Source organism: Tiliqua scincoides, chromosome 7 (assembly GCF_035046505.1).
Source record: "Tiliqua scincoides isolate rTilSci1 chromosome 7, rTilSci1.hap2, whole genome shotgun sequence".
In the NCBI taxonomy this organism is placed as follows: Eukaryota; Metazoa; Chordata; class Lepidosauria; order Squamata; family Scincidae; genus Tiliqua; species Tiliqua scincoides.
Window position 1 is genome coordinate 25,450,522 of NC_089827.1, and position 20,222 is coordinate 25,470,743.

Below are 20,222 nucleotides of genomic sequence, written 5' to 3' on the forward strand. Positions count from 1 at the left end.
CATGCCCAAAACTCTTCTCCCAAAATGTAAGGCAACTGCCATAAGTCCCCTGCTTCTTTTTGTTCCAATAGTCACTGTCGGAGACAACAAAATCCAACAAAAATAGACTTGTGAGCAAGTACACTATAAAAAAGGATAGCAACTTGCAGAGTAATCATAAAGTTTTTAAAATAATTTTAGCATGTTTCAATTTTCACATGAAAGTGGTTATACAAGATTTGTTCTGGATTTGGGCAGATCAGCTGCATGTAATTGGCAGTTTTAGACTTATATGTAATTCTGACAGGAAACTCCCAAGCCCACTAAAGGAAAGACTGTTTTCACCGATTTGTGTAGCCAGGATTTCACTGCACGTGCACATTAGACTTAATAAAATCAAAACATTATCCCAGATGAAGTTTTGACATGAGCCAATTCAGCTTGGTAGCTAAACAGGCAGTCTTTTTTTCTCAGCTAGTAATGATTTTGATATGAATCTCTACATAAAGGGTGGGCACAATTCAGGTCACATTTACTCAGCTCAGCATCTCACCTTTTAAAGGTCTAAGATATGACATCTCATTATGCTCAAAAAACAAAAGGGGGAAGTAGCATCCCATTTTTTCTGCTATGTATCAGGCATGCAAGAGTGTTTTATATGCAAATGTACCTGCTAACTTCTAGGTATACTGCTCTTGTACTTCATGCAATAAGATTTAGCTAGGGTAATCAAGTGCAATAAAACTAGGTATTATTAGTCGTGCAAGCAGTTGTAAATTCTCTCTTTGGAAATACAGTTCTGCAGGGCAAGTGGTATCTACACAACACACTTATTAATTCATATTCACTTAATGGGCTTGCTCCAATATTGTCATCATGTTGATTCACTGTTACAGGACAAAAGATAAATAATTACCTGTTTTTCTACAGCAGCCTTTCCTTCTTCCCTTGTTGTGGATGTAAGTGCTTCATTCAAGCACTGCAGACTAAAAATAAATTATTGAACGATATTTCAGATCTAGTAGAAAGTTGAAGGTCAAAAAACATAATGTAGGTTAGGAAAGCATACCTTGCCAACTCCAGACGATCACAAAGCTTTTCTACTTCTTCCATCATCTTCACACACTCAGCCTCATTATCAGAAAAGTAATTCCAGTTCTGAAAGCAGAACACCACACACTATCTTCACATTTCAGAAAGGTAGAGTTAGATACAGAGATGTCAAGCAAATACCAGGATTCTATTATACAATTTCCTGTTCAGATATGGAACTACAGCCCTATCTTTTAAGAAAAATCCATGGATTGCGTAGTTGCATATGGGTGTATGCATTTAAATATGACAACTGTTTGAAAGAAATTAGGAAGAGCAAGTTCACATCTCATTACACATCCAGTTACAGAATTTCAGTTCACATTCACATCCAGTTTTCTCTCTAAGTACTGAGAGAAATATCATAGGTTCCCAGGCATGATGAATCACGGTCTATTATCACTTCACAAAGTTACACAACAAGAAGCAATCCTTTTGCACCTTGTGCAAAAAGAGGTGTTGGGGTCACTTTTAAGTTGCAGATCAACTTCATTGCTTTTAAAATTATTCCACCTCAAGGATTTTATTTAACAACACTGATATACAACATTTCAACCATAATATAATTCTCAAAGCAGTTCTTGATAACAGAAACTGATTTACAAGTGGATGACACTGCCCTCATGATGATGAATCACACAAATGTATGCATCCATAAGAAGACATGCTGCTGTCCTCGAAAGATGAATTTCAGGTATGAGAGCAGCCCATTCTTTAAACTGAGAGATGACCCACTGCTGTTTGGCAAGAGTGACAAGAAGTTTGTCTCTAGCTTGGAAGTGGGGAAGAGGTTAGGTTTGCACCCACAGAGTTATTTATTCATTTATTAATTTCCTTGTGAGTAAGCTCTATTGGACACAGTGGGATTTATATCAGAGTAAATATGCCCTAGATTTTGGCGAAGAAGAAGGATAGGGTTCACACATTTTGACTTGGCTACCAAGACCTGACTGTTTATCTTAAGGCAGCTTACAAAAAAAAAAAAGCAAACCAAAAAGAGAGCAAAATCAAGAAACTACTAAACTTGCACACTTTAGACTAGAAAATCAGCTACAGAATCAAGTAACATTTTGCAGTGATTTCTAAAGATAAAATACGTTAAAAACTGCATAATTTCCAAGATGTAGAAGCTCACACAGGACTGGGCTTTGAGAGAAAAGACCCTGCTACAAGTACACTGTATTGTATTTTAAATAGTGAAGGTCTTTTTTGTAATCTGAGAGAATGGATGAGGTCATGCAGGGAGATGTGTTCCTACGAAATATTAAATTACCAAGAAGGGTCTGTTTTTTTCTGCAATAACTAAAATGATGTGAAAATTAAAAAGGAAATCTATGATTGTTTTATTACAGGAACAAAGCAGAAAATACAATAGAACAAAGATAAAAATTATTATGTAGGGATATGGTTGTGGTGTGAAGTGCGAGGTACACTGAATGGAATCTCAGCAGTCTTGAGATTCCCTACAAATAGTCTCTTAGTTAACTAGAAGAGGGGAAGGAGGCATTTGTTCAGATCTCTTGATAGCTGAAACTCCTCCATGTGAGAACTCTTCACCAGTAACCATGCAAATGCCCTTTCAGGCTCATGCAGTCCAGGCTCAAAACACAGCAGTTTGATTAGGTCCAAGGCTCTTGCCACATCAGTGCAAAACATGACAAGAACTCTTATGCACATAATACAGTTTAGCATCCTAGTAGTCCCAGCTTCCCATCTATAAACCAGATACAATCAGGACAAACCATACCTTGCCTCAGTGCACAGTGATATTACTTTTTCAATAATTTAAGTGAAGGTAAGGATACTGCATTTTTAAACTGAGTGCTGTACACTACCAACTAGGCATGAAACAAACTTTCTGGTTTCAGGATTAGGGCCAATGAGTCCTATTCTGGATGAACATTCTAGGATTTGCAAGTCAGAAAGTTTTGAAGGTTATACCTTGCAGGTGGTTCGCAGTTTTTGTCTTTCCTTTTTAATTGCTTTTTTCTGTATATCTTTCTCTTTTTTCATCAGTAGTGCTTGTTGTCTAGTTTCTTCCTCTTCTTTCTCCTTAGCTAACCGTGCAGCTTCCAATTCTGCTTGTCTTTGCTGAGAGAAAGAAAAACACAGAAATCACTTGACTCCGATACCAAACCCACGTCAAGTTAAAAACAATTTTTTAACAGCTGTTTTTACAGCTTCCTGGTAATGTTCTGGCTGTGTCCCTCTAGCGTCCAGGCTGTCTGCCTGCATGTTGTTCTATAAAAGCTTGCATACTTGCAACTGTTGCAGAGGAATTACTGATATAGGGAGCACACAAACAGCCCAATCCTACTGAAATTCCCTGATGCAACAGGGCCGGCATGGTTTGCGCTGTATCCCGCAGGAGAATTTGCAATCCAGAGGTCTCCTCCAGCTAAGAGACATATGTCCCCTTGCCTTGGGGAAGGCTGCAGCCATGGCCACGGGCCTACTCAGAGCGGTGCTTTTTTAAATTGCTGGCACAAGTCTGAGTGGATCTGGCCTGGGAAGAGGAACAGGAAACAGCGTGCACTGCTGCTGATGATCCTGCCCCTTCTGCTGCCTGGTGCAGAGCTTACCTGCTATGGCACACACTGAGGCCTGTACTGGTGGGATGGCACAGGTATTTCCACAGGCACTCCTAACACCTACACTGTCACAACATGCTTTGCGGCATGTTTGTGACAGCTTGAGGTGGTGCAGCATGCACTCTGCCGGTGCAAACAGTATAGGATTGTGCCAAAAGTCTTCTAAGAATGCACCATTTATACCAGGGTTAAATTCAAGTCTTTGGCTTCAAATAAAAAAAAAAAATCTGCATTTTTTGCTCAGCATTTTGCAAAAACAGAAAGGGCAGACAACACTAAACCATGATTTACCATTACAAGCACAACTTTGGCTTGCCAGGAAAAAGTAAAAAGTTTGCTGCTTTGGTTCTTGGTTTAAAACAAACCATGCTTTGTGGTTACAAACCAATAAATCATGGTTTGTTCTATACAGTTTCAGTGGTTTAATCATAGTTTCATGTTCTGTCTAACTACATACTAAATTTCAAGACAGCTGCTGGTGTTTAATTTTTGTCATATTGGCAAGAAACCAGAGACTGTGTATGCATTTAAAAAACATTAAATTTTTAAAAATCTACTTGAAACTTACCCTCTCTTTCTCTTCCTGTTCTTTTCGTTTTGCTTCTAGCTTTGCTTTCTTTTCTGCTTCCTTCTTTGCTTTTTCTTCTTCCTTGAACTTCTTTATTCTTGGATCACAGGCATATGCACTGTCTACGAAAAGCAAGAAAATGCATTTATGTGTCTATATAAAGGCTAAAATGTAATGACACAGATCCCAATCCTGAGCTCAGCCCGCCGGCTCACCACCAGTGTGCAGGGGCGCAAACGTGCCATAAAGATGGCCAGTGCTAGGCTACCACCGGGCAGACACCTGACTTCCACTGCTCAGCTGTCGCGCAGACCGCTGAGCAGCGGAGAGGTAAGTGGGGGCACGGTGGGAGACGGGGAGGAGGGAGGTGGGCGGAGGGCAGGGAAGAGGCGTTACAGGGTGGCAGAAAGTGGGGAGAGGGCAAGGGGAGGAGGAGCGAGAAGGGAGGGAGGTGGGGCTGGTAGAGCAACGCTCCATCGGATCCAAAGCCTCCGTGTTGGGCTCACTGCCCAACATGGAGGCTTCTGATTAGCTGCCGACCTCTTCGTTGGCAGTGAGTCAAGTAGCCCCATTGCAGGTCTGCTCTCTTTACCTGAGGAAGGGGATGAAAGTGCACAGGATGCGGCGGCAGCCATTTTTGGCGCTACTGCAGCCCCGCACCCTGGGCAGCTCAGAATTGGGCTCACAGTCTCTTTGAAAAAACTTACCAACTAGAGTCCTTATTCTGTTCATCTCTTCCTTTTTCCTTAGTGCTCTGGCTGCTCTGTTCTGCTTTTCAATCCACCTCCGCTCATCTCGACTACAAAGGAAGAAGAAAAGTGGTGAGTAGAAAGCACTGCTACATGCAAGTCTGAGACCAGTTTTGGAGAGTCTGCAATTCAACAGGATATTTACATGTATTCCACAATCCCTAAGGACAGTTACATCATCAATGGGGCTTCAATGACACAAATGGAAGTAGGGACTCTACAAATGCAGTGATGGAGGCCCCAATCTTTTTGGTGCCTAGCACTGCCTAGTTGTGCTGGCGGTGCCAGGTGCTCTCTGGCTGTTTCAAAACACAACATGCTGGAGTGCGCAGGCTGGCCATTACCGCAAGCAGTGAGTGGCTGGTTCGGTGTATCAGTGGACTCAAGATGTCCACTGGCCACAGTAAGGGTAGGTGGGCCAGAGGGAGGCAGGGGGGTGGGTTAAATGTGGCAGCGACAGGGGCAAAGAGGGCAGATTGGGACCAGGAAGGGGATGGGTTCAGCAGTAAAGGCATATGCTGAATCTAAACTGCCTTCCTGAGCTCACTTTGCCTTCATGGGTCCACTCAGACCTGTGCAAGCAATATATCTGGTGCAGGACTGAGTAGAGGGCTTACAGGCTGGCAGGGGCTTACAAATGTTCTCTTGCCCTGAGGAGGTCTCGAGGTCGAAACTCCCCCATGGGATGCAGTGGGTGTCACACTGGCACTGCTGCATTTCCGTATGGGGAGTTATGGCGGTTGGGCTGCAAAGTTTTTGGAGCAGTTTCAACCAGAATACATAGCTTTCACTAGTGCAATTCTGTGTATGTTTACTCAGAAGTATCACTGTGTTCTATGGAGTAACCCCCGGTAGGTGTGTATAGGATTGCAGCATTATTCTTTTAGGATACTCTACAGCTGAACAGAAAAGTGGTATCTTTTTATCCCAACCCCAATTGCAAGCATACACACAAATCACACTCACTGCCTCCCACATAAATGCTATTAGCCACTCAATCATATACGTCACTTGAATAAACATTTAACATTATCTCAAGATACATTGGGGGGAAATCCATCATCTTACCAGTCTTTATCTTCTTGGAGAACATGCAAGAACATGCAGTGAAACTTGTAATAAACCTAAATTAATGTATCTTGATTATGAATTCTTTCAGCACAATCCCATGTATGCCTACTCAGAAATGTCCCATTGTGCTCAATGCAGCTTTCTCCCTGGAAAGTGTGCATAAGATTGCAGCCTTAGGGCCCAATCCTAAAGTTGAGTTGGGCCAATGTAAGTCCCTTGCGCCGACCCAATGTTGTCGCAAAAGTGCCATAAAGCACGACACAACTGCAGGGAGGTTGGTGCAAGGGACCTCCTCGTGCTGGGTCCAGCCACAGTGTGGGGGTCTGGGTGGGTGTGGGGAGGGTGGGAGGGAGGTGTTCTGGGGCAAGGGGAGGGTGGGCGGCCGGTATTCCCGGAGGCAGGCGGGTGGGTAGCAGTAGGCGGGGCCAGGACTTGGCAGTTACGTCAGATCCTGAACCCGTTCGTGGGCAGCCCAGGGCAGTCCCGGGCTGCTTGGTTTTGCACCACCTCCGGAGATGGCATGAATCTGAGTAGCCCCACTGGGACTTCAGTGGCTCTCCCAAGGATAAGGGGAAACATTTCGCTTGCCCCTGGCTGAGCCTCTGGCTGCCTGAAACATGCGCTGGATACAGCGAAGGCACACTGTCCTGCCTGTTCCAGCGCAAATTAGGATTGTGCTGCCCATCACCCTGGACTATCACATGTGGGTCAGCTTACTGCCATGCTAGTAATTACATACTTGCAAATCACACCTTTAAAAGGACCGTTTTAGATACATACCATTCTGCTTTTTCTTTTTCCTCTTCATCTAAGTAGGAAAACTCTCTCCAAGAATCAAAATTATACCTAATGTACAACAATGTCAGAAAAGAGAAAGCATAGTTTTGGTCCTCAGTAAAATGTTAGAAGGGTAGTACTATATTTTCCCAAGTAGTTGTCTGCATTTTTAATATGAGGATTCAATATTACTGATTATTTTGTCAGATGTGTTTCTGCTGTGGTGTTTTCCAAGTTTATGAAAATTTGCATTTAAATGAGAATACTATTGACTACAGTTTTCGTTCTGATGGTTCTGTTACAACACAGGATAAAGTCTTAGGATATGGAAATGGCACTGTTGTCTCTCCTCTGTGGACCCATCCCAATCTCCTCCAAAAACGTATGAATACAGAAAGCACAAAGGAAGAACCGCACAGAGCCTCGCATGGCATTCGAGACTGCGCCAAAAGCCTTCTGAGACTTCCAACATGGTCTTAAACAGTACTTCCGTTTTCCAGGAAGTACTACTTCAGACCGCGCTGGAAGAAGACTTTTGGTGCGGTCCTGAATGCTGCTCAGGGCTTTGCCTGCACCTGGAACAGCTGTGGAGGACAGGCAGAGGTGGCATGGTGGGTGGCAGTGCAGCTGGCATGGTGGTGCCACCCCCATGAGGCTGATGGGCACGGCACATGGGGCTTTCCCCCCCCTCAGGTCTGCCACTGATGAAACCTACTTACAGCACCAGCCTATCTATATCTGCTCAGAAAGAACCCCACTGAGTTCAAGGTACAAACTAGTAAGTGTGTATAGCCTTACACTTACTTGTAGCCTTAATTACAACTGCAACTGCCTGTGCTGAAAAAGGCTACGGAAAGAGTGCAGGTTGCATGGATAACTCGCCAGAATGCAAATGCAACAGAATCTTTCCATCTCATTCCTTTATTTTTATTTTTCATCTAGATTTCAAACAACTTCTACAGTTTTCTATTTATAGTGAACAACCGGTCCAAGGATTTACATCTACGAATAGAATATTGTGAGTCAGGTTCCCCGACACCACCACCAAAAGACCATCATAGGGTAGGTATAAATTATACGGGAAAAATCGTTCATTTACTTACCAAAATGAATAAAACGCATCCACTTCTTCGAACGATGAGTCCATATCCCCCAGCTTAGGAACATTTTTCTTATTTGACCATCTGCAGAAATAAGGGATATACCATTCATTAAGGTAAAACTTGCACAGAAATAGTTGCTTTGATTATGCGTTAGGACCACGCCACAAAAGACAGCTGAACCTGCAGTATATTGATCTTCATATTCTATCTTCCAAATTCCATTTCATTAAATAGAATTTCAAAATCAAAAGAAACAATTCTACCCTTCTCACTTGATGCCCTGGCACATGTCAATGGAGACAGAAAAGCTAATGCCAGTGTTTCATCCTGCTCTGAGCAGTGGTATTTGTGTTGCAAGCTGACCAAAGATAATGTGAAGGAGCATTCCAAGCACCCAACACCACTGAACTAAAAGCAGTCACAACTGTCAGGTGCAATGTAGCATCAAAAAATTATGCAAGGTAAGTATAGTTTGCTTGAAGCTTGTTACACAACCAGGCTAGTTTCATTTCTTTTTACATATTCACTCTGCTGTTGTCAATTTTTTCTCCCTATATTCATGTGTGTATTGTATCACATGCACACACTCTGCCTACAAGGACTTTCACTTCATGCATCTGATGGGAGCGTGCTATATAGTTCATGGAAACTTATGTTGAAATAAACATGTTAATCTTTAAGGTGCAACAGGGCTCTTTGTTGTTTTTACTGCTGCAGCGTAACACAGCTACTCCTCTGGAAGGTGTTCCATGGAAAATTGCAATAGCCATGCATATTACAAACCATATTACCATGCATACTTAACATCAGAATGTGAACTTGTTTCAATTCAAGTATATCAACCTAAACAGTCCTTGGATTTGACTCTTCAGCAGAAACCTCTAAAACAATTGTCTCGATTGCTTTTGATTACTAGCCCCACAAATAGGTGGGATAAAAGACATTACGGATACAAAGGTTATCGCCAACAAGTTGGAGTAAAAGAAAAGACAACCTGTAAACTAGATTACCTTGCATTTCTTTTAAAAACTGGTGAAAAAACTTCAAAGAAGTTTTCCTTTGCTTCACTTTTAGAAGGAACTGTGTTATCAAAAGTAGGATCTATACTATTAAATGCTCGTCTCTTCACAGGATCTGATAAAATTTCATAGGCTGAAAAATGAAATTACAAAGCAACAAGTTATGAGATAGAAAGACAAACACGACTAATTTGCCCCAATATTTTTTGATTCATAGAATGAAAATGGCAATCCTGTTTTAATTGAGGTAAATAACATTTGAATTTTTTCAATAGTCTTGAGACAGAAAGTAGAACAGTGGTTTTCACACATTTAGTAACAGGACCCACTTTTTAATGAGAATCTGTCGGGACCCACCGGAAGTGATGTCATGACTGGAAGCGACATCATCAAGCAGGAAAATTTTTAACAATCCTAGGATGCAATCTTACCCAGGACTAAGTCCCATTGACTATCATTGTTAAAAGCATATACGTATTAGCCTGTTAAAAGTACAGAGCTGTAACATTTCCCCAAATGTAGTCACATGCCATGATAGCATCAAGTCTAATATATTAAAAATAAAATATTGAAATGAATGGGAACCCACCCGGAATTGGCTCACGACCCACCTAGTGGGTCCCAACCCACAGTTTTTGAAACACTGAAGTAGAAAGTTAAAGCTACAATACTATACTGCAGAAGTCCCCAAACTCATAGGGAGAGTATGGGACAGATAAGTATTTGTGGGAGAGGGGTGGGACAGCAACACAATAGCCATGATTGCTTCGCTGCCGGGGAAGAAAGGGTTTTTAAAAAACTTTCCTGGGTGACAAAAACCAGGTTCCCCCCCCCTATTTACAGTAGTCTAAAGGTGCAGGGAGGCCTGCAGATAGAGTCATGGACTCCTTGGACCCTCCAGAGACATAGTGACCCCCAAGTAAGTTTTAAAAAACCCTTTCCTCCCTGGTGGCGGCACAATCATGGTGATCGTGTTGCTGCCACCTCTGTCACCTCGCCACTTAGGGGGCCAGTGATAGAAGTTCCCTGGCTGGAGTGTTGTAACGCCTCAGTTCAGGAACCTCTGCTATACTGTGTAGGCCAGGGGTGCCCAAACTTGCCACTTGCGGCCCTCGAGGCCTCTCAATGCGGCCCTCAGGGAGCCCCCAGTCACCAATGAGCCTCTGGCACCAGTGACTCCGGCGGGAGCCCGGCGGGGAGCCTTACGGCACGTTTGTGACTGTGGTCCGCACCACGGAGGCGCAGTGCAGACCATAGGATTGGGCCCTTAGTCTCTAGAATCAGGTTAGAACATAACAGCCTCCTAACCTGAAAAGAAATTGATCAGGAACAATGACTATCAAAAGTCAGCTTTGAAGTTTCTTCAACGTTGTTTCATGACTGAATAGTATCAATATGAATTATAATAATGCAGCCCCATCAGTGTACTTGACACCTTGCAAATGCAAATGTTCCATTTGCAAACAAGCTATGGAAAGAACTTATTACATTTTATACATGCAAGCCACACAGATAAACGACTAGGCAATTTTATGCATATTCCTATACAAATATATAGATAAGAATATATAGAATTTTAGACAATCTCTCTAGTTATTACCTTTTGTTATACAGGTAAAGTAGTCATTGTCCCCTTCCTCTATCTGTTCTCCTGTTGCTTTTCGCTTGTCTGGGTGGTGTTTCAAAACCATGGCTTTATCTATGAGTGTTTATTTTTAAAAATGGTTAAATTCAAAGATAATTTACTTCATTGGTTTTATGCTCATTTACATATTCCCTCATTATCTCTTTTAAACAGAAAAAAACACTTAATGATATCTTGCACTTTGATAGCTCTCCAGACCTGTCATATTTTATATAACAGCATAACGAAGTTCAGTTAGCTTGTGTTTAACCAAGCACATTAACACATTTCCGCCCAGCCCACAGGTGTACATACTTGATCCTGTTGCGCATATGTCACATTGGACAAGAAAGGTTTAACAGACCAATCCTAAACAACTTTCCAGGGCCAAAGCAGCCGCAACGCAACAAATATTCTCTTACCTTGAGGAGGTCTCTGTGACTGCCCCCCGAGAACGCAGCATGCGCCCCATTGGCACAGCTCCATTGGCGCTGGGAAGTTGGTAAGGATTGGGGTGCTAGTGAAATTTGCAAGGCCTAATTATAATACTATCTATTATTTGTAGAGTGCTTTCTGAGTGTGCAAAACAATTTCACATGTGTTATCTTGATGAAGACCTTTAAAAACCTTGTAATTTCAGTAAATATTATCTCCATGTTGCAGCTGAAGGAGCTGATTGAGACTGAGGGAGAGGAACTGCCTAAGGCCACCTAGTGTGCTTCTGGCAAAAGTAACATTTGAATCAGGGAAATCCTGGTTTGCAGCTCACTCTCTTACAGCACAATCCTAAGGTGGTCCTGGGCTGACGCAAGTCCTTCATACGGCCCTGGAATGTTGCAAACATGCCATAAGGCACTTTTGCACCTCCTTTCAAGTTGGGGAGGCCTGCAAAAGGATGTGCACCAGCCTCGCCCATGGCAGATCTTGGACTTTGGCCAGCTGGCTTGCCTGTTCCACTGCAGGTTAGAATTGGGCTGCCCACAAACAAGCTACAGCAGCTGCCTTTGAAGTTAATGGGAAAATGTAACTGCATATGCAAGGCATTGGCAGTTTGGGTTGCAATTCCACCTATGTATACAAGGCTCCTATGAGCCACTGAGCATGCACATGTTGCATCCAATATTTTTGGGTTTTTTTTTTCTTTTCTTTGACATTTACAAACATATCAATATCTGCATACCAAGGGAATCTCCAAGTTTGTGGCTCACTAGCAGGTGGCCTCAACGCATAGTCAAACAAATAAGCACTCAACGATCTGAGTTCACTATTAGTATAAATATGCCCTTCCTTTACAAAATGCATGTTTTTAAAATGACATTATGGAACTATCCCCACAACCAAAAATGAATGGTAAGTACTTACGAGCTGCTTTGATTTGTTTCTGAGAGGCCTTGTATCTTATATGCCCCAATCCAAGAACTGAATAGTGATCTTGATTCTAAAAAGAAAGCATATTAACAATTATCATCCACTGTGAATTTTGCAGTATGAAATTATGGGACCAATATAGCATAAAATCTAAATATATACAGAAAGAGAAAAGTATTTCTGGTAAAGCATACATGTGCAGCTGCTAAAATTTAAATAGATTGGGACAAACTATTTAGCCTAGGTTGTCCCCAATTCCAAGAGGTTGCCATTGTAATTACTAACAGAATAGTTGCAACATTATTTGCTACCTATCTATGGTGAGCAGTTGCTAGTCGCAAGAAGCAGACAACCAGCAAAGTTCACTAACAGTCCCTCCTGTGCCCACTTGCCATTCCTAAATATTGCTGCCTGCTTTCTAGCCACTACTGTGCTCCCTGCCTTTACTCAACCATCAAGTTTTCTTCTTTTCTTTGCTGCTTCAGTACCCTTAACATATTTCTGCCCAGCCCACAGGTGTACACATTTGATCCCTGTTGCATACATGTAACATTGGGCAAAAATGGCTGAAGCACAACAGAGAGACACTGAACAAAAGCCCACATAAGCTGTGCTGTTCTTCTCTAACTAGAAACAGGTTCCATGGCAGTTGGAGAAAGGCAAATGAGCACAGCAGCTATAAGCACAGTTCCATAACAGAAATGCACAAATTCAGTGCAAGGCAGAGGCAATGCCTGCTTACTGACAGCTTAGAGCACAGAATTCAGCAGTATTGCATATTGTCCCTGTTAGCCTATGTGTGATCTCCTCAATCTTTCATTTACTCCATCAGAACTAGATACTGAGGTTTCAGCCTGAAATTATTCAGTTAGTATTTCTCACCGGCAGAACTGCCACTTTATAAACACAATCCAATACCAATACAATCTAATACTGAAAAGAGAAGATGGCACAAAATGCTATTTACTCAGTTCTTAAAAAAAAAAAGTGAAAGAAATTTCCTTTAAGAATAAAAGGCTCCTTTATTTATTTATTTATTTATTTATTTATACATACATACATACATACATACATACATACATACATACATACCTTGCCTTTTTGCCCAACGGGCACACAACTTTTTAGATGAAAGTTAACTCAAATCTATTACCTTGATGACATCGCTTCTATAACATTATATAATGTTTACTTTGTTTCTGAAAGTAACCTTCACTAAAGACAATACCTCTGAAAACAGTCTTTAAAAACAAACCACACATTGAATAAAAGATGCAAAAGTAATGTCTCATTACTTACCTGTAGTAATCATTCTTAACCGTAGGAAATTATCATGAAACTATCACTAAAACTGTGGACAAATATTAGATAATGTACCTTCCAGTCCTTTGGATCAAGTGTTTTTAACATAGGAAATTCTTCCAGCTGTAATTCTTCATCTCCTGACTCTTCAGAGAGCTCTTTCTCATCCTCCAGTTCCTGGAAAGAGGCAGAAACATGTATGTTTCTCCTCTTAATAAATGCTTCAAACCATCTTCCCACTGGCTCAACCTGGCAAGGCACAGAAGCTGTGAATGAAAGCATAAAATGAACTTAGGGAACACCTCTTCCCACATACCTCTCCCTGCTCCCTCAGACCTGGAGCAGAGCAGGGTGCTGTTCCACATCCAGCTTTTTGAAGTGACTCCTTCTCTTTAGCGGTACTCAGGCTAGGGATCATTCTGCTCTTGGAACTTCGCTTGAATACTTCTTTACTGACATCTTAGTAGCTTGTTAAAACCTGGCTCTTTATGTAGGTGTTTTAGGCTGGTTGCATATCTGTTGGACGTTTTAATGTCTGTATCAAGTATAGTATCTCTGTTACATTAAAGACACTCTTGGTTCACAGACTTTGCATAGCCAACATTTTTGGATGCCACAGGTATTTTAATGAACTTTTAATGAACAGGCATTTTAAATGAACTAATTTAATTGCTCCATCCCTTTGCATGCCACAAGTCACATCAAGAACCAATGTGATCATTTGCTGTATAACTAGTTATAAGTGGATATAGTTGGATTTCCAGCCTAGTTTTTTTCAGATTCACCTCAGCACTAGAGTCCAGGTTATTGAATATGTGTTTTTAATTATGTCAAAACAAGTACTTAATGCACAATTGCACATAAATGGAAGCAAGTCTTAATTTACAGCACCATATCCATTAATCACTACAATCACTATATAGGTTGTTTGCCCAATGCAGACAACCTATATAATTCTATCTATGGCAAATGATTCCCAGATTATTGTCCCATATAAACAGCTGTCCACAGCAAATATAATGATTACAACTGGACTATAGTGACTTGGTGAATGGTAGAAGATTGAGGGCCTAATCCTATGGTGCTAGGTGTCGTAAATGTGCCGGAAAGCAAGTTCACTGCAGTGGTGGATCACCTTTTTGGGGCAGAACTGGGTGGGGAGGGCGAACCGGGAGAGGGATCCACTGGATCCAAAGCTCTATGTTGGGCTTACAAGTCTGACACGGAGCTCCTTGGATCTGCACCAGCAAATTTGCTAGCACAGACTTGAGAAAGCCCACTGTGGAGGCTGGGGCTTTCCTTCCCTTGAGGGAGGGAGGGGAACAAAAGTCGCCTTCCTCTGAGGAGACCTCTGGTGGCTTCCCAGTGCCCACAGGATACGATTGGGCTGCCTATCACAAATATATGCCTCTAGAATTTTGTAAATTGAAATTGTTTGAGAAGTAGCTAGTAAATTAGAATATGAATCACTCTGATGAGCAAATGTCATTTGTCATTCAAGGCAAACTCCTAAATGGTTAGAAATTCATAACTCTAATAACCTGAAAATGTTTTGGCACACCCCAGCTCTGAACATCAATATATTTTAACAATTAATCTGAGTGAATGTAAACATCTACTGGATTACAGACTGAAAACAAAGGAATTTTCCCATGGTAGACAAGTTCCATGCTATTATTTTTTTCTGGAGAATTACAAACGTGCTCATCCTTGTCACAATAATACAGTATTTGTAATATGGCTAACCAATTAAGGGCCCAATCCTATCCAATTTTTCAGCACCTGTGTAGCCGCAATGTAGTCCCGAGATAAGGGAACAAATGTTCCCATAACTTGAGGAGGACTTTGTGATTGCCTCCCCACAACAGGATGCAGTGCATGCCCCATTGGCATGGCTACTCCAGCACTGGAAAACTGGATAGGATTGGCCCTAAAATACTACTTTTAAGGCAATTCTTTTTGCTATTATATCTATGATTTCTTTTCAAGTCTATACATGCACCTATCTGTTTCTCCCAGTGTGATTTATGACGACAATTCTAAGGCTGTTTATCACTGACCTATGACTAAATTTACATAGCAGCACAATTTTGTAACTGGAGCAACTAAATATTCTTACTGCTCTGTAGCTCTGTGTTCACACAAGGGCAAACTGCACTGGGGACTGTGTAACACAACACCATGTTCCTCAGCAGTGTGGGGGCAGAGGATTTGCTTTATTGTCCACATCCCTGCTCTGACATTAGTAAAATAATACAGTCATTCAAATTCATTAAGGACTACGTTCTACTGAAATAGCTGTTCCTATGAAAGCCATAAGAATAAACATAGATGCCCCTTCTGAAAAAGAGATGTTTCTTCTGTTATTATGTGAATAGTAATAAAGTTATAAACATTCACTCTATGAAGTTTCTGCCTTCATGCTAATAGTCTTGGTGAGACAAAAACAGGTGAGAACTTTTACTCCCCCATTTCCAAAGGTATCAGTGGTTTCCAGAGACAAGCAGGGTTACCATCCTCCAGGCTTCAGCATCACCTATCTTTGCCACCTTTTTTCACTCTCTGGCACAGCTGCTAAGCCTTTGACAACATGCAGAAATTCAACGAATGCACCCTGTCCTAATTAGGATCTACCATGATGAAAAGGCTCTGCTTGGGGAATGTCTGGTGGTTACACAACCACCAAAGGTTTGAAACAACCCAAGGAATGTCACGTTCCACTACTGTTAGCTTTTAAGAGAATTCCCTGGATTCTGAGACTCCATGTTAATCTGGGATGGGGTTCATCCAATGCAACCTCTTGCCTGGCTCTAATTTGGGAGCTGGTAGCATCTACCTTTCCCATTTTGTCCCTACTTCAAGACTGAAACGGCAGCAGGGAGGAAGGTGCCAGCGACTAACTGCTTTGCCCAGTCTGCCCTTCATCTTTCCTTACAGGAGTGAAATCCAAGAAGCTATTTCTGCTATGGTTATGATAGTCTGAGAGATGTGACAATCTGTTCCCTTCTGAGTGAACTGTGAATATACTAGTGAAAGGAAAGAAGTTTAAGACAGTATGCTATATCAAGACAATAGTAGGGAAAATACAAGGGTAAAACAAGACAAGGCTGATTTTACAAAGAGAGACAAAAAAGGGGGGAGTGCCAAAGGTTGGCAAAAATGCTGAAAAGCAAACAGAAAATAAAGCAAACCCTTGACATGTCTTCCCAAGTATGATTCCCACTCTACTTATGCTGTCACAGGATCCCTGTCCTGTAACCCAAAACTTCCAGCAAGGCAAGACAACTCCTCCCCACCCCATGATGCATCAGATCAGCCATTTTCAACCACTGTGCCATGGCTCACTGGTGTGCCACAGGAATTTGGGTGAAGGTCATTTTATTAGTAGGGCCCTGCACAGGCAGCACTGTGTGCCTTGTCAATTGTCAAAAACCTGATAGTGTGCTTGATAATTTTAGTGCCTTGTCTGTGTGCTGTGAGATGAAAAAGACTGAAAATCTCTGCATCAGATGCTTCAAATGTCCAATCTGGGCAAACATGCAAAGGGGGGATTCATGACCCTTCTTTTTCCAACTTGTGGGCATTAACCAGGTTTTGCCTGTGGCATTGAGTGCTGGTACCAGGGCTGGAAGCTCAAGCCCTTGAATTTCTTGTTCCTAGAAAAGTGGGTGGGCATCCTGGTCCAGTGAGTTGGCTCAAAAACCCACGTCCCCCATTTACCAGACAGTTGGGGAAGAAGAAGAAGAAGATGCTGAAACAATTCAACACAACCACAGCAGGACAAATGTGGCTCCTGTCCTCAGATGACTCAGCAGCCCTGCTGGAAGGCTGAAGCAACACAGAACAGAAGAGGTGCTCGCAAGGTCCGAAACAGGGTCTTACAAAGGCACAGGTATCAGGTGTTTTTTCACCACCAGCCTACGAAAGCCATCTGTGGAATCAGCAGCAACACTCCAACCCCCCTCTGCTCTTTTCTGAGCCTAAACCAGTGGCATGTGGCAGGTGGGGAAGCAGGTGAGGCAGAGCCTCCCTACTGGAGTCCTTCAAAAAGTGCCACCCCCATGTGAGGTGCCCAAGCACTCACAATCTATGCGCTACACACGGGTTGTCTCACACAGCAGCAGCACTTTTCAAAGGACTCCAGTAGGGAGGCTCTGCCTCACCTGCCTCAGGCTACAATCCAAACCACACTTATGTAGGAGTAAGCCCCACTGACTATAATGGGACTTACTTATAAATGGGACTTACCAGTAACAATGGCATAAATGGGACTTACTTCTGAGTAGACATGCATAGGCTTGGCTGTGAGGCTGCAAACCTGTTCACACTTACTTGGAAGTAAGGCCCACTGACTCTAAGGGGCCTTACTTCTGAGTAGACAGGCCTAGGCTTGGGCTGTCCCCGGCCTCCGCAGCCACCACCCAGCGCACGTCCCTAGCCTAAAGAAGGGGGGGGGAGTCGCTGCCGCCCAGAGTGCGCTCCCCCGGGGGAGAGGAGGGCAGGGGGCGCCCAGGGCTCGGCAGGCGAGGGACGGGCAGGGACACCTACCCGCAGACAAGGGCCTGCTGACCGCGGTGACCTGCCCCTCGGGCGACCGCGGCAGCAGCATCGTGGCGACGGGACGGGACGGTGGGGCCTCGGGCGTGCGCTTCTCCCTTTCGGCCCCGCTCGCTGGTTGCCAGGAGCCGGCGCGTGAAGGGACCGGCAAGCACTTCCGGGTCCTTCAGGCGCCCTCCTTCTCTTCGTCGCTCCCCTCCTTCCTCCGGCTGCTGCTGGGGGCTGGGAGGGGGGAGCTGGACCAGCAGGCAGACCTCGCAGGCGGCTGCAGGCCTGGCCGCACTTCCCTGGGAGTAATCCCCACTGACTGCAATGGGACTTCCTTCTTAGTAGACCTGCCTAGGCTGGGACTCGAAGGTTACAAGCCTATCCGCACACCACTCAGAAGTAAGCCCCATTGTAATCGATGGGGCTTACTCCTAAGTAAGTAGACAAGGCTAGGATTCGGCTCAAAGGCTGCAGTCCTAGCCACACTTTCCTGGGAGTAAGCCCCACTGACTCTAATGGGATTTACTTCTGAGTACATACATAGGATTACATACATAGGATTGGGCTGTCAGTCAGGGTAACCAGGTGTCATAACCACCGAAGAGATGAGGGCACCCCAGAAAAATATAGCTGAAAGCAAAATAAAAGCTAAAACAGTCGTGTGTTGATTTCTTGTGGTTTAATTGAAACACTGTACTATTAAATTTAAAACTATTACATATAGTTTATTGATTACAAGATGTGCAGAGCCTGTTCACAGGGGAAAGGAGGACATTTGGGGCCCAATCCTATCCAATTTTCCAGTGCCAGTGCAGCTGTGCCAGTGGGGCATGCACTGCATCTTGTGGTGCGGCAGCAGTCACAGAGGTCTCCTTAAGGTAGGGGAACATTTGTTCCCTTACCATGGGGCTGCATTGTGGCTGCACCAGGGCTGGAAAATTGGATAGGATTGGGCCCTTAAGCTCTTTTCCAGGACATGGGGCAAAAAAGAGGGTATGCCCTGGAAAAAGAGGACATCTGGACATCCTGACTGTGGGATTCTCCCCTGTGTGTTCGGCTGCAGTCACTGTATGTGCACTCTTGGAGCTAGAAGTAATCCAGTTCTTTGCCCTGACAGCCTGACTTGCTGATTTTGGACCCAATCCTATCCAATTTTCCAGTGCTAGTGCAGCCGTGCCAGTGGGGCGTGCACTGCATCCTGTGGTGGGGAGGCAGTCACAGAGTCTTCCTTAAGGTATGGAAAAATTTGTTCCCCTATGTGGGGACTGCATTGCAGCTAAAAAATTGGTGCTGGAAAATTGGATATGATTGGGCCCTTTGAAAGGAAAATGGGAAGTAAGTGTCTCTTTGACAGTCCCACAAGCTGTGCATTCTTATTCAAACAGACCCAACTCAGTATGGCTGCAATCCTAACCACACTTTCCTGAGAGTAAGCCCCATTTAACAGAATAGGACTTACTTCTGAGTAGACCTGGTTAGGATTATCCCAATATGTTCTTAGTCATATAGCAGTGCATTGCCTCTAAGAACTCCTACTTCTGCTGCGCCCAGGGCCTCAGGCAAAAGGAGAACATTTAAGTTCTTTTCTAGGACATGAGGCTAAAAAAGAGGACAGGTTCTTTGAAAAGAGGTCAGCTGGTCACCCTGCCAGGGTTTCACTGGCTTCTTGTTTCCATTGTTCTTGTGTGTTGCAAATGATGTTGCTGGGTTTATTGGCACTTAAAAATCATAATTTAAAATTTAAGTTGAGGACTCTGAATCACAAACATAATACAGTAAATGTGCTCAGCTATGTAAGCACATTTCCAGCCAGGGTATCTCTTCTTGACAGCAGCAAAAGTTCTCCTCAAGAGTAACTCTTTAAAAAAAAATTGGTTTTTGTTGCAAGGCAATGCTACTTGGGCAGCACCCAGGGTTTAGAACCTTGGTGCCTGAGGAAAAGTGCTAAAAGCAGAAGCACTCTGAGGGTTTGAAAGTTAGAACTCGAGCAGCAAGGAGTCAGAGTGACCCTGAATGAACACACACAGGATTCTTTGGATTTTGGAGAGGCAATCAAACAGGCGACAGGAGAATTCAAAGGACTTCTTAACGTTTACTCATTTGCAAACGGGACCTCCACACATGTAGAGGACCAAGAAGAATTACAATGATGTGGATTTTATAGGGTCTTTCCGATAGGGGAGGGGGACAGAGGACACAAAGAGAGAAAAAATATCCAGGGGAAAATAACATACAGGCAGACACCCAAAACAACATTTGTTATGTTATCAGTACAGGATGTTGATCTGAGGATGGCAATTCAATACACATTGGCAGTTTGTTTACAGAGATATCCGTTAGAGGGGGTCTGGTACTCTGACTCATCCCTTTTACCCTAACCTTTTTATCCTCATTTGTTGATTGCCCTTATGTATGACCTTTCTGTTCACCCTTG

At 43.2% G+C, this 20,222-nt stretch overlaps 1 protein-coding gene across 2 annotated transcripts in view; it reads right to left on the bottom strand.

The window, feature by feature from the left end:
- The window catches only part of DNAJC2 (DnaJ heat shock protein family (Hsp40) member C2), a 21,894-nt gene extending 3,927 nt beyond the window's left edge, over positions 1-17,967 (bottom strand). Inside the window, exons 1-12 of one of the 2 annotated variants that reach the window (XM_066633114.1) lie at positions 17,792-17,967; positions 13,319-13,509; positions 11,936-12,011; positions 10,550-10,648; positions 8,941-9,082; positions 7,931-8,011; positions 6,831-6,896; positions 4,938-5,029; positions 4,231-4,352; positions 3,013-3,162; positions 1,049-1,137; positions 896-965 (exon numbers count right to left, since the gene is read on the bottom strand). In XM_066633114.1, the coding sequence (XP_066489211.1) occupies positions 896-965; positions 1,049-1,137; positions 3,013-3,162; positions 4,231-4,352; positions 4,938-5,029; positions 6,831-6,896; positions 7,931-8,011; positions 8,941-9,082; positions 10,550-10,648; positions 11,936-12,011; positions 13,319-13,509; positions 17,792-17,852 (1,239 nt within the window). In that variant the 5' untranslated portion in view covers positions 17,853-17,967. The remainder of the gene's footprint in view (positions 1-895; positions 966-1,048; positions 1,138-3,012; positions 3,163-4,230; positions 4,353-4,937; positions 5,030-6,830; positions 6,897-7,930; positions 8,012-8,940; positions 9,083-10,549; positions 10,649-11,935; positions 12,012-13,318; positions 13,510-17,791) is intronic. The other variant, XM_066633115.1, reaches the window with a different exon arrangement.
- Between the last annotated feature and the right edge of the window lie 2,255 nt (positions 17,968-20,222).